Genomic DNA, 12,946 nt, shown 5'->3' on the forward strand with positions numbered 1-12,946 from the left:
CTTCCTCTCCCTCCTCCTTCACCACGTCCTCTTCCTCTCCCTCCTCCTTCACCACGTCCTCTTCCTCTCCTCCTCCTCCTCCTCCTCCTCCTCCTTCACCACGTCCTCTTCCTCCTCTTCCTCCTCCTTCACCACGTCCTCTTCTTCCTCCTTCAACACGTCCTCTTACTCCTCCTTCACCACGTCCTCTTCCTCTCCCTCCTCCTTCACCACGTAAATTTTAATTACTATTTATAACTAATGTAACAATTGTTTTTACACAGGTGGAACCAGTTGGATCTTGCCATTGTTCTGTTGTCTATTATGGGCATAACACTAGAAGAAATTGAGGTCAATGCTTCCCTTCCCATCAACCCCACCATCATACGCATCATGAGGGTGCTGCGGATCGCTCGTGGTTTGTATTCTCTGCCCTCTTATCTTCCGTACCGCCATGGTCCATTTTTCTTCCCTGAAAAAGTTTACACTCTTCAGCGCTCTGCCTGTTAGCTTCAGTAGATCAGACCCGGTTGTGTATGTCACCCTCGGAATCTCTGTAGTTTCACAGACTGCTCAGCAGAAGCCGTAGTCTGTGTAGAAAGAGTCCAGATGGCTGTAATGAGAAATTCAGTTCACACAGCCACTCTACTTATTTCTTACACACACAATCACAAGCTTATACGCTCACAACACACACAGTGTGGGAAGCTGGGGTGCTTGTCTACTTGGAACGATTATTCTTCCTCTAATGAAAGAGCTGCTGGGTGAGTCTTTATTGATTATTCCCTCAACAGAGATGGCCAAGCAAACACACCTGCTCAGATGTCTGTGTTCTCATCAGGTTGTGTGTGTGTGTGTATGGATAAGTGAGTATGTGTGTCTGTATGTATACGCAGCCTATTTCTTCCTGGACTCATTCAGACATTCCCATAATGAAAGTCACAGGCATCATCCACTTAAGACCATGATTTGCAATTAACCAAACCTCCACTGCGGCGTCTCTTCCATGGCTGTATGGCCTTGTCATCAACATCATTAAAGCTCTGTGTGTGTAGTGCATGACCCCAATAATAACATGCTCTGTGATCTGACCACTGTGAAAATTACATGAGAATTAGTTTCCACTGGCCACTTTTAAAGAAACAGTGCATCCACTGTGTGTGTATTTTTTGCTGTCTATTCTGTTAAAAGGTTGAGTCACAGATTGAACATTTAGTATTTTATTTTTTTCTCGAAGGCCACTTTTGTCAGTATTAGAAGTGTAATTCATTTTTACTCCTGTTTGTAATACATTGAATTAATATATCATATGGGGTCAGTATTTTTTATTTTTTGGAAAGCAGTTAATACTTATGCTAATTAAATTATCAAAAGTAAAAGTAAAGATATGTATAGTGTTACACAAGATTTCTGTTTCAAATAATTGCACAACAGTTTTTAACACAGATAACAAGAAATGTTCGTAAGCACCAAATCAGCATATTAGAATGGTTCGTGAAGGATCATGTGACACTGAATAAGTGGAATAATTGCTGCTGAAAATTTAGCTTTGCCATTACAGGAATAAATTACATTTTAAAATACATGCAACTATTTAAAAATATGAAAATAGTTTGTCTTAAATTGTGATATTTTACAAAATTATCAAATAGTAATATAAAATAAATGCAGCCTTGGTGAGCATAAGAGTCTTTTTCAAAAAATCTTACTGAGCCTACACTTTTGGTACTGTATATATTTTACTTTCCCTATTTTTGTATTTGGATTTCTTTTTCTGTCTCACTTAAAGTTAATCTTTTAAAAAACGAATTGTTAAATAACACTGTTAAATTAAATGTTTAGCAAATCTTAAAATTAATTTTAATTTTACACAATGTACATAATAATGTTGTGATGCCTACTTATTCACTTGTAGCATTTAAATGACAGGTTTTATTTATTTATTCATTTGTTTATTTTTAGTATTTTATTTTAATTTTTTTAAAAAGTTAATGATTTTAATATTGGCCATATCAGCCATTACTTGAAAACAATTAATAGCTTATCAGTATCAATCAGAATTTTAATATCTGTGAATCCCTAGCCCAGTGGTCACCAACGTGGTGCCCGTGGGCACCTGGTAGCCCGCATGGAGTCTCTGAGTCGCCCGCCAAGCACGTTCTATAAATAGCCTAAATTAGTGTCGGGCGATAAATGGTATCATATCGAGATTATGATCAAATTTATGTTAATAATGATGATAAGTTCTGGACATTTTTACTCAATATGGATTAATCACAACAGAAATATATGTTACAGCAACCAGTCGCTAATAAGCCTGCATGTTCTGTGTGTCTGTGTGAATGCGTGGAGTAGTTTCATCTGATACACAAACAAACATATGTTACTCGCGGTGTTTTCACCGTCTGCGTCTCAATAATATATGAGGACAATTTGAGAAAAATACCGTCAAATACACGCTGAAACTAAAACTAAAACTGAAAGACCTTCACGACAAACCGTCAAAATAAAAGTCCGGTTTAACTTGAAATTATATGACTGAATATATTACTACTGTATACTACAATGCAATTCTCAAAGTAATAATGATATTATTATTTTTAAGGAATATCATACAACCACGTTATTTTTTATTATTATTAATTTATACAGTTCTGTTGTGCAGCATCATGTCTGATAAAATAAAATAAAAAAATAAAATAAATAAAAATGCAATGTTTTGTTGTAAATTGATTTTCATTTGATTACATTTTAAAAGATTGATTAAATTGTTAAAGTTTTATTAATTAATTTCACTAGACACCATTTTTTTATGATACATTTGTACTGAATCAGAAAACACGGAATCCATAAGAAATCAAATGGAAAGCACAGAATTTAGGGGAAAATAAAATGTATTTTATTAAGATATTAGAGAGAGAGAGAAAAAAATATATGTATGTATGTATGTATGCATGCATGCATATTGGAGTATATCAAACAAGTAGCCCTTGAGACTATTTTATCCCTTCAGGGAGCCCTCACTCACAAAAAGGTTGGAGACCCCTGCCTAGCCAATTCACACTGTACTGGCAGACTTAACCTTTGCCTCTTACCCCTTCAAATAGATTCAAATAGATAGATAGATTAGAACAAATAGATTTTTGTTGTTGTTTTCATTTTTAAATAAATACACTTGTAAGTGCACTGGTAAAAAAAAAAAAAGGTGTATTTGAAATTGTACTCCTTTTGTATTTTTATATTTGAAACTGTCTTGAACAGATTGTGTACATTTCATATATGCACAGTAAGCGGGCTCTCCTCTCCTTTCAGTGCTGAAGCTACTCAAGATGGCAGTGGGAATGCGAGCTCTGCTAGACACTGTGATTCAGGCACTGCCTCAGGTACTGCACAAAACTTTTTTCTGTCTCCTTCATAAAGTTCTGCTCTCCACTCCTCCAGTGTATCATACGCGGTGAGAGAGTTCCCGGGCCCTGTTCCCCGTTCTTCTGGGGCCCTTCTGCTCTCCACAGGCCTCATTTACATAGTCAATCTGCCATGAAGAGGCCACAGCAGTGCAGATTGGCTCTGATGGGCTGCTTGGAGAATAGCAGAAATGAGAAAATCTCCAGCATGCACATTCTTTTGATAGCATCAAGCTCCATCACCGCCTGCAGGGTTTTTCATTTGGAAACATGCTGCACCACAGGACACATTATTAATTCCAGTCTCTCCTTTAGTGCTCTTCAGATAATCAGACATGTAATTCTACTTCTTACTTAATTCTAACTAATTGTCACTAATTGGGTTAGATCATGTTTAGCCATCACCTGATCTTAGCATCACCTCCTAACGCCCTTTCAGTGTCGCTGTGACTTTCACACACTTTATACTTTTGCATTAAAGTTGCTTTTTGTGGTTCTGGGCTATTGATCTACTCTTCCGCAATTTGTGAGAGGTGATCCGTAACAGTGTTCTGACTGAGATATCCTGCCAGATAGTGTGAGCTTGATCCCCGTGTCTTGAATCCAGCCAGTGAAGAGTGCACTTAAGAGAGATTAGGGTGGGAAAATAGCCAGACTTACAAAAAGGAATATCAGCGCAGTCGGATTTGTCAGCACATCTAATCTGATTCTTTTTATTCCTTTCCGTTTTCCTCTAAATCATGCCTGATCCAGTTGTTTGTGACCACTCTGCATGATTGTTTTGCATGATTCTTCTGGGTGTAGGTGGATTCTTCCTGTTATGCAGCAGTACATGAATATTACGGTGTTTCTATATACCACAGCAAGGTTTAGGCACCTAAAATAATAATAATTATTATTATAACAGTAATAATAACAATAATAATAAATTAAAATGCATTATTATTTGTTTATTTATTTATCTTACACAATGGCAATAATTTAACAGGATGAACATAAAGATCTAAAGTTAGTCTTATTGTTGCTTATTGAGGGTTACTGTAGCTGTAGGGGGTCAACTTGAAATTAATTTGATATACTTTAATTTCTTCATTTTAACCATCTTTAGACATTTTGATAATACTGCTTTCTATAATTTTATGTAACAGGATTTAATATTTTGTAAGTCAGACAAACCAACTTCTATAAAAAAAAAAAAATCACAGAATTATGTTAAATTATATAAATCAATATTCCCAAGTCATGTTTTGCTTGGGGAAAAAAGGGGAAAAGTGGCATATTTATTAATACATTGTCTAAATAAATTCAATAAATTGAAAATGTTTCTTAATAAATAAATAAAAAATCTCCTGAAATGATGTGCTAAAAATGACAACATTTACTCAAATAAGTGTAGTGAAATTATTTAAAATTCAAACCTATGTTAAATATATTGTGATAAAAGAAAATAAATATGATTTCCATCTTCGAAAATGAATTATTATAATTTATCCAATTTATTAAGACATACTGTATGATGGTGACATGAAAATGTACTAAATAACTTTCAGGTTTTGTAATTAGGATATGAGGATTTTATTTTTGCGCTTCTGACACTTCTTATTGATTGAGAGAAAGAGGGAATGTGATTTAAAAAAAAAACAGGATGTCAGATTTTTTCCCCCGTCAACATGTCTGGAGCATGTACGCTAACTGCTAGCAACAGTAAGCCACGGCTTCAGCATAGTTTGAGTTTTAAATTTACAAACCTGGCAAGCTCTAATCAGGTGGAACACAGCTGTCATCTTCTCACTTCATGACTCTCTCTTATTGGCTCCTCACAGGTGGTATTTCTAGGTCTGTCCTGTCATTGCGTTCCATGACAAACTCTCCTGGCTTTCTCTCCCTCCCTCGCTCTCGCTCTCTCTACAGGTGGGGAATCTGGGTCTTCTCTTCATGTTGCTCTTCTTCATCTTCGCTGCACTGGGAGTAGAGCTGTTTGGTGACCTGAGTAAGCATAACAAACACACATAAATAAGGACCATTTTTCCTCATGGTCTAATTCACTCAGACACAAACACTTCCTCTCACATATACACACACATACCTCTGCACTCCACAGGATCTTCCTGTCTAAGTTTTATGCACACTGAAATGTAAATTACTAACATTCCCTATGGGGTTCCTGACACTATTGCTGGGAATCCAAAAACTAAAAAATTTAAATATTAAGTTAACTTTAACTAAACCTAAAGTTAAGAAGCCAAAATAACTTTGACTGTCCCACATTAAAAACTTTCAAGTTAAATTAAAATGTAATGCACCAGTATTTTCAATATAAGTATCCCAACAAAGGGTAAACACATTAATATGGTAATCTACACTTTAATATAGGCCAGACTTAAATGCAACACTCAGTTTTATACAATATGTTACAGGCTCCATCTCTATTCATCAAAGGGGTCCTGTAAAACTAATTTCATTCATTTATTTATTCCCTTTATGACGTTGATTAGTCTACTCATGTTGTAACCCTCTAATCCTCTGATGGTACATAATTATGTTTTAAATTACTTGATTTATTACTCTTTATTAGTTTATTTGTTTTAAATTGCTGTAAAATCACTTTCACATATTTTAGAAAGTTTTCCATCCTTGTCCATAAGGGCAAACCATAAATATGGTACCTGCAGGAGGTTTTCTCTAAAATACGTGGCAGTACATTTGGCACGGTTTACTGAATACAGCCGGCCGTGATTCATTGCAGCTCAGCACAATACCAGGGTTGATGTCATTTCCATTTCCAATCAGCCGACTCAAGATAAACATAGAGACTTCATAATTCATAACCAGCTTTACAGTGTTGTCCAAGTTTAATATATGGAGTCTGCTGGCTGAACTGAGATTGACTGTCTGCAAGGCAAACTTTTTTCTGTTTCTTCCCAACCAAGAATGAGTCAGGATCACTGAAAGGTTCTTTGTGGAACCCAGAATGGTTCTTCTGTGGGCTTGCTACAAACCCCCCCCCCTTAAACCTTTATTTCTGAAAGTGTTGAAATGTTGGAAAAATCGATCCAACTTTTCATGGGGAGCACTTACTTTGTCACAGCACTGTACATATATAAAAGAATGTGTTTGGCCATTATGAAAATATGTTGATCTGCACATTCCCAGATCATGTACCACTGACCTTTTCTTTCTGTCCCAGTATGTGATGAGCTGCACCCATGTGAAGGTCTCGGCCGTTATGCCACGTTCAAGAATTTTGGCATGGCTTTTCTCCTGCTGTTCCGTGTATCCACCGGGGACAACTGGAATGGCATTATGAAGGTGGGACACAGTCAACTCATGGTGCTGAATTTCAATGATGCACACGGTTTGTTTTAAAATGCCTTGTGCGTTTTCTGACTACGGTCGTTAGCAACCTATTCACCTCTTATTTGTACACTCTGTGTGTCCACGTTGCAGGACACGCTCAGAGACTGCTCCCAAGATACAGGCATCTGCTACAACACGGTGGTGTCCCCCATTTACTTTGTGTCCTTTGTTCTGACGGCTCAGTTTGTGCTGGTCAATGTGGTGATCGCTGTGCTCATGAAACACCTGGAGGAAAGCAACAAAGAGGCCAAGGAGGAGGCTGAGCTGGAAGCCGAGATGGCGCTTGAGCTGGAGGCTGTGGGTGGAGATGGAGGAATATCCCGAGGGCACATGCCATCTCTGGGACATGGTAACGTTGGTGGACCAGGAGGGTCGCCTTGGATCACAAGAGACTCTCCAAATATGTCGGGATCTCTTTACCCCACAGACAGCCCACCTGCAGACATACGCAGAGACTCTGAAGATCACATAAAGACAGATCCCGATCCTCATAATTTGGAGCAGCCATTAGAGGTGAGTGGAAATTCTGGGTGTGAGGTCAGTGGTGTGTAGTTTCCAGGCTCAACACATGAGCCAGACTTTATGCTACCTGGTTTAAGCTGCTTACGACCACATCAGGCCAGCTAGAAACCAGCCAACATCTTAAGCAGGTTTCAGCAGTGGTGCCCAGCTTGCTTTCGTTTTGCTGAAACTTTTAAATAGAATGCTGGAGAGATTACATATTTTTGTAGGCCAAAACCCAGGAATGAGCTAGTATTTTAGCATTCCCAGTACAATCGTCTTTTTTATTTATTTATTTAATTTTTATTTGCCTGAAATAAAATCTGTGGTTAACACAATCTTTTCATGTTTTATTCTATAACACAAAATACATCAGTAATATCCCCTTGTGATTTTTCTTAAAGCTTTAACTTTAAAAGCTTTTTTAAAAAAGGCGGTTGCTAACAAGTGGCTAAATGTGGGATAAATGTCATCACACTAAACAAGTAAACTCATCAACTCACTAGCCCACCTTTACAGCCTTATTTATAATCATGCTTTTGAAAACTATTCTTAAACTTTCAGGGAATTTTTTTATTTTTTTTTTTACTGAAAGAGTTGTCAGATTTTCATGGTGTAGTTTGGTTATAAGCTTTTTACTTCTGGCGATTGTATTTAGGTTTCAGATTTTTATGAAAATTATGTTTATTCGTGAAGGATATCGTGATGAACAAAACATGTAGGAACCATAAGCCTTTGTTGGTCACAGAGCTTATTTTCTACAATAATCCTTAAGCCAGTAGAAAATCCTTTTGGGTTTTTGTCGAGGGAACCAGGGTGATGTTAACTTCTGGGTTGGTCTACAAAAATACATAACCACTGCAGCGCTCTATTATCTAAATACACTATACTGTTAGACAACATACCATATGCCTCCATAAATGCCTGAACCAACTGACGTCACTGATGCACATATTAAAGGAATGTTTTTGGTTCAATTAAACTTAAGCATCTGCTATATGCTCTCCATTACCACTGAACATTATTTTGTCCCTCAGTTTGTTAAAGGGGTCCTATTATGCTTTTTCACTTTTTCAACTTTAGTTAGTCTGTAATGTTGCTGTTTGAGCATAAAAAAGATCTGCAAAGTTACAAAGCTAAAAATAGTATATATTTTATTTAACAGAAACCACTTTTTCAAAAACTACAATGAATGATTCGTTTGGACTACAATGCATATTTTCCGGGATTTGTGATATCATAAATATCGACGAATGGGACGAGACCTGGTTGAGCTGCACTAGAGAAGGCAACGAGTGTTATCACTATGTCGGAGACACGCTAGCTTTCCCAAGGCAGACGAACTTAGAGTGGTTACAATCATCCGGGTTTAAATCACGCTCAAATTGATTTGATTTTGACGCAATATTTACACTGAAGCTCGCAGGCGCTATGGTAAGGGGCATGACATTTCCCGACCAGGCGCCGAGTGCTGCCAATCACAGCACACACTGGCCCAGCTAACCAATCACAGCACATTTCGTATTTCAGAAGGCAGGCTTTCATTTGATACAGGAACTATTCAAGCAGTTCATGCCATGACTGGGGAGAGAGGTGTTGTAATAATGTAAAATATGTGAAAAATAATGTGTTTTTCGAACAACCTAGTATGAAAGCCTGTTCTAGTACACCCCCAAAACAAAATCAAGACTTTGTAAAAGAGCATAATGGGACCCCTTTAAAACAAACACGAATCTTGTTTACAGCAGTGCACTTACAAAGGAAGTTGATGGAGCAAGACCTTCCAGAGGGTTTAAAAGCAAAAAAAGTCCAGCTCATAGTTGGTTAAAGCATTTATGTCAGTGCACTTATATTAATTTGGATGTACAAAATATGCATTATTTGGTATGCAAGTTGTTTTTTAGGAGTGGGACTACTGAGATTTTGGTTCTGCATTACTAATCTAATTCCTGTGGATTTGTCTCTATGTGAAAAGTCCCTTTTTGGTATTATTGCACGTATCATCTGAAAATTGCAGGGTTTACTGGCTTTATATGGTCATGAGAGGAACTCTGCATAGAAGAAGATGGTAAACAATTTTGTTACTCTAGTCTCGTGTAAACACGTATAATGTTTAAGCCTTGTAGTCCTATACGCACAACATTATGTGCTTCAAAATTTATTTCAGTGCAATGCAGTGCCCCATTGACTTCTGCATAATTGTAAACATGATTTTTCTTTAAACATAGTAAAGTTATTTTCTTGGAAATCAACAGTATAGAGTTTAAATGGATAGTGAATAAAAAATAATAATAATTTCAAAATGACATTATTTACTCACTCATGTTGTTTTTAAACCTGTATGACTGTTTCTTCTGTCGGACAAAAAATTGGGTAAAACTTTATATTTGGGAAAACATATTAATTATTAACTAAGAGTTTTCCCTCAATCAGCTCCTAATTTGCTGCTTATTGATCGTACGTTAGTTGTTGTAGTAGTTATGTTTAGGTATTGGGTAGGGTTTAGGGATCTAGAATATGGTCATGCAGATAAGGCAATAATATGTGCTTTTTCTAATTAATAATAAACAGCCAATATGCTAGTAATATGAATGCTAATTAAGCAACTAGTTAACAGTGAAAAGTGTTCCCAACAGTAGACAAGTAACAACTATTGTTCCCAACAATAGTTGTTACCAACAATCTTCAGAATATTGATTGTGTTTCAGGTTTTGAATGACGTGAGAGTGAGCAAATGATTTCGGAATTCTCATTTTTGGGTGAACTCTTTAACTTGTAACTCTTTCCATCCTTTTAAAAACATGATATATGATATGGATATCTAGATGTCTCACAATATATAAAATATACAGTATTTTTTTTTTCCACATTGGTTATCGCCAGTGTCCAACTAACAATGAACTGTTTATTTGTTAAAAAAAATAAGTCTGTTACGATAAGGGCTTACAGATCATTACTAACATGCATTTAGGTTTACTGAAAAGACATGTTTTAAAACACTGAACTGTTATTTTTAAAGTGGGGAAGTCCATTGGTTTCTGTTAATGTCGTATGGAGATGTGACTGTTGTTTGCTCCTCATAAATTTAGTGGTCAGAGGTCAGACTGATGCCATGGGAAAGTAGTGATACAGGCCTCTTCTTTTTTTTAATGCAGGCTGGCTATTTCCAGAATACCAGGCTTTTTATTATTATTTTTTTTTTTAAGTTAACAGTGACATTATCCCTCCAGCTCTCTTCTGAAGTGTGGCCGTGCCAAAATGTTTTGCTCATCATCAGGATAAATGTTCATAGAGCTCTAGTTCCCCCTTGTGGATGTCAGTGGTACAATGAAGTGTTTCACCTGTGAGCAATGCATCTTTGCCAGTTTAAAGCCCAATACTACATCTGATCCGCACATAATGCATTGCACTACTGATTTAACTAATGCATCTTAGCTATTCTGGTTTAAAGGATCAGTTCACGTCAGATTTAAAATTCTGCCATTATTTAATCACTGTTGTTGCAAACCCATATAACTTACTTTCTTCTGTGGAACAGAAGTCCATTGTTCAGAATGTCTACTTTTGTGTTCCATGGAAGAAAGAAAGTCAACAGTGTGGGTGAGTAAATAATGACATCTTAATTTTTGGGTGAACTGTTTCTTTAAATGAATTCTTAAGGCTTACTGAGTAGCTTGTTTATCCTTTCGTAAATCTTCCTTCTGGCTGCTTGTGTTAAAGTCTAGAAACTTCTCTCCTTCCTTCATTTCTCCTCTGTTTTTTCTCTGTGTAATGTCATTCACGTCACCCTTCATCATCTCCTCTGCCTCTGTCTCTGTCTGCTCTCTTTTTCTCTCTTCGTCATTCATCCTGTCTGCCACATGCTGGGGCTTTTAGCGGAGGCCTATGTTTGACTCCGTTTCCCTGGTGATCCAGGGCTCATTGGAAGGAGAGCTCAGCCTCATGGACAACCTATCTGACTCCATCTGCCACTACTACGCTCTGCCCCCCCTTCACAGCAAGCACTGCACTGAGAAACAGGTCAATGGCATCCCCGTTCACCCAGCTTTGCCTTGTACCACACTCCTCTTCTCTCTCTGCCTGTCTCTTTCCCTTCTTCTCTCCCTCCTTTTCTCTCTCTCTGGACCACTTAAACTTACATAATAGCACCGAAGCTTCTGTGTGTCACTTAGAAAGCCACCTCTGCACTCTGGGATTTCCAGCGCTCTTTAGAAGAACTTGGTTCTGCTCCAGTAATAAGTGTACTTATTTCCTGATCCCATAAGAGTGACAAAGGCTTGCAAAATTTTGTGAAATGTGTGCCTCGCTCCAAAGATCATTAATACCCAAAAAAGTGATGGACTCATCAGGCTGGAGTAGAAGAGGTAATGTGTGGATCGATATAGAGCTGGACCGCTGTTGAATTATGCAAGGAAATCTCTTTTGGTCTGTTTCACATTGAAATATTTCATTAAATTGCATTAGCATTGCAAGAACGGAGGCTTCTAAAAGCATTTTTTTATGTAATTGGAAAATCTGTAATGTCTTTATGGAAATATCTGGCGCTTTTATTTTGATGACTTTGCAAAAAGTTGTTCTAGCCCAAACTCTCAGGGACAATTTAGATGATGCAGCAAGCAAGATTTCGCCTGCTGACATATGAGGATTTATGAAAGAGATTCCATATTATTTATCTTTGAAGGTAACTGAGTTTGACCTTGTTTTCTGATATCATTTTAATATTTGAGGACCATTAAACTTCAGGAAATCTATACTGGCTACTGAAGGAAGGTTATATGCATCCTGTCAGCTGACTCTGGAGGGTGTTTCCATCAGGGCTGATCAAATTTCTGAATTGAAGAATTGGCTCTCTTTCAGTTCATGAGTGTGAATTTGAATTTCATTAGCCACGCCCCACAAGAAGTTCAATTGGAATTTGAGTTTGGAGTGACAGGAAGAAATGCAGTATTTAATTTCAAAGAAATTCAACCCAAATTGAATATCTATCTGTCTGTGTCTATTTATCTGGTCTATAAACCTTCAAAACTTTTAAATAAAGTTTTGTCAAGCCAACAATAAAGATTTGCCTTGACAAACTATTCTTTCCTAGCCCTCATCCGTCCCTCACGAACCTATAACAAAAGTGTCCCTCGCGGGTCAAAATGACCCGAAGGCCAAAAATGACACTAATTTTATTTTTGGTCCAGAAAGCTTATATTGGTCCATTTTTATATATATATTTTTTTTTTTTTCAAATTTTTATGTAGGTTTTTTTTTTATTATTATTTGGTGATTTTTATTTTATTCACATTAAATTCTGTATATTTATATGAAAATTAGTATATTTTTATAATTTTTTTCACCAAAAAAAAAAGAAAGAAAGACACAATTTCTGCATATTTATACTTTAAACATGATGATCCATCAGGACCTAGGTCAATGAGTGTCTATGATGCCATCTGGTGGGGAAAAATTACATAAAATTGCATTTTATGGTTACAGCCACTAGAGGGGCCTATAGAACCCTATGGAGATTCTTAAATGAGCCAACTTGAGGCTTCATTAAGCTTTCAGATATATCTCAAGGCTTTCAGATATACATATCAAAACATAAAAAAAACTATATTTTGTAAAAAAAAAAAAAAGAAAAAGAAATGTATACAGAATTTGAATCCAAACACGCATATTCATACAGTTTCATAAATATGTAATAAATATAAAAGATA

At 36.7% G+C, this 12,946-nt stretch overlaps 1 protein-coding gene across 1 annotated transcript in view; it reads left to right on the forward strand.

Annotated features, from left to right (window-relative positions):
* LOC107691213 (voltage-dependent T-type calcium channel subunit alpha-1G-like) overlaps positions 1 to 12,946 on the forward strand; it is a 135,060-nt gene that overhangs the window by 111,775 nt on the left and 10,339 nt on the right. The window contains exons 28-33 of the mRNA XM_016489712.1: positions 264 to 397; positions 3,292 to 3,362; positions 5,295 to 5,373; positions 6,571 to 6,692; positions 6,831 to 7,253; positions 11,118 to 11,261. Coding sequence (XP_016345198.1) covers positions 264 to 397; positions 3,292 to 3,362; positions 5,295 to 5,373; positions 6,571 to 6,692; positions 6,831 to 7,253; positions 11,118 to 11,261 — 973 coding nt within the window. The remainder of the gene's footprint in view (positions 1 to 263; positions 398 to 3,291; positions 3,363 to 5,294; positions 5,374 to 6,570; positions 6,693 to 6,830; positions 7,254 to 11,117; positions 11,262 to 12,946) is intronic.

Source organism: Sinocyclocheilus anshuiensis, unplaced genomic scaffold (assembly GCF_001515605.1).
Source record: "Sinocyclocheilus anshuiensis isolate Anshui unplaced genomic scaffold, SAMN03320099.WGS_v1.1 scaffold470, whole genome shotgun sequence".
NCBI lineage: Eukaryota > Metazoa > Chordata > Actinopteri > Cypriniformes > Cyprinidae > Sinocyclocheilus > Sinocyclocheilus anshuiensis.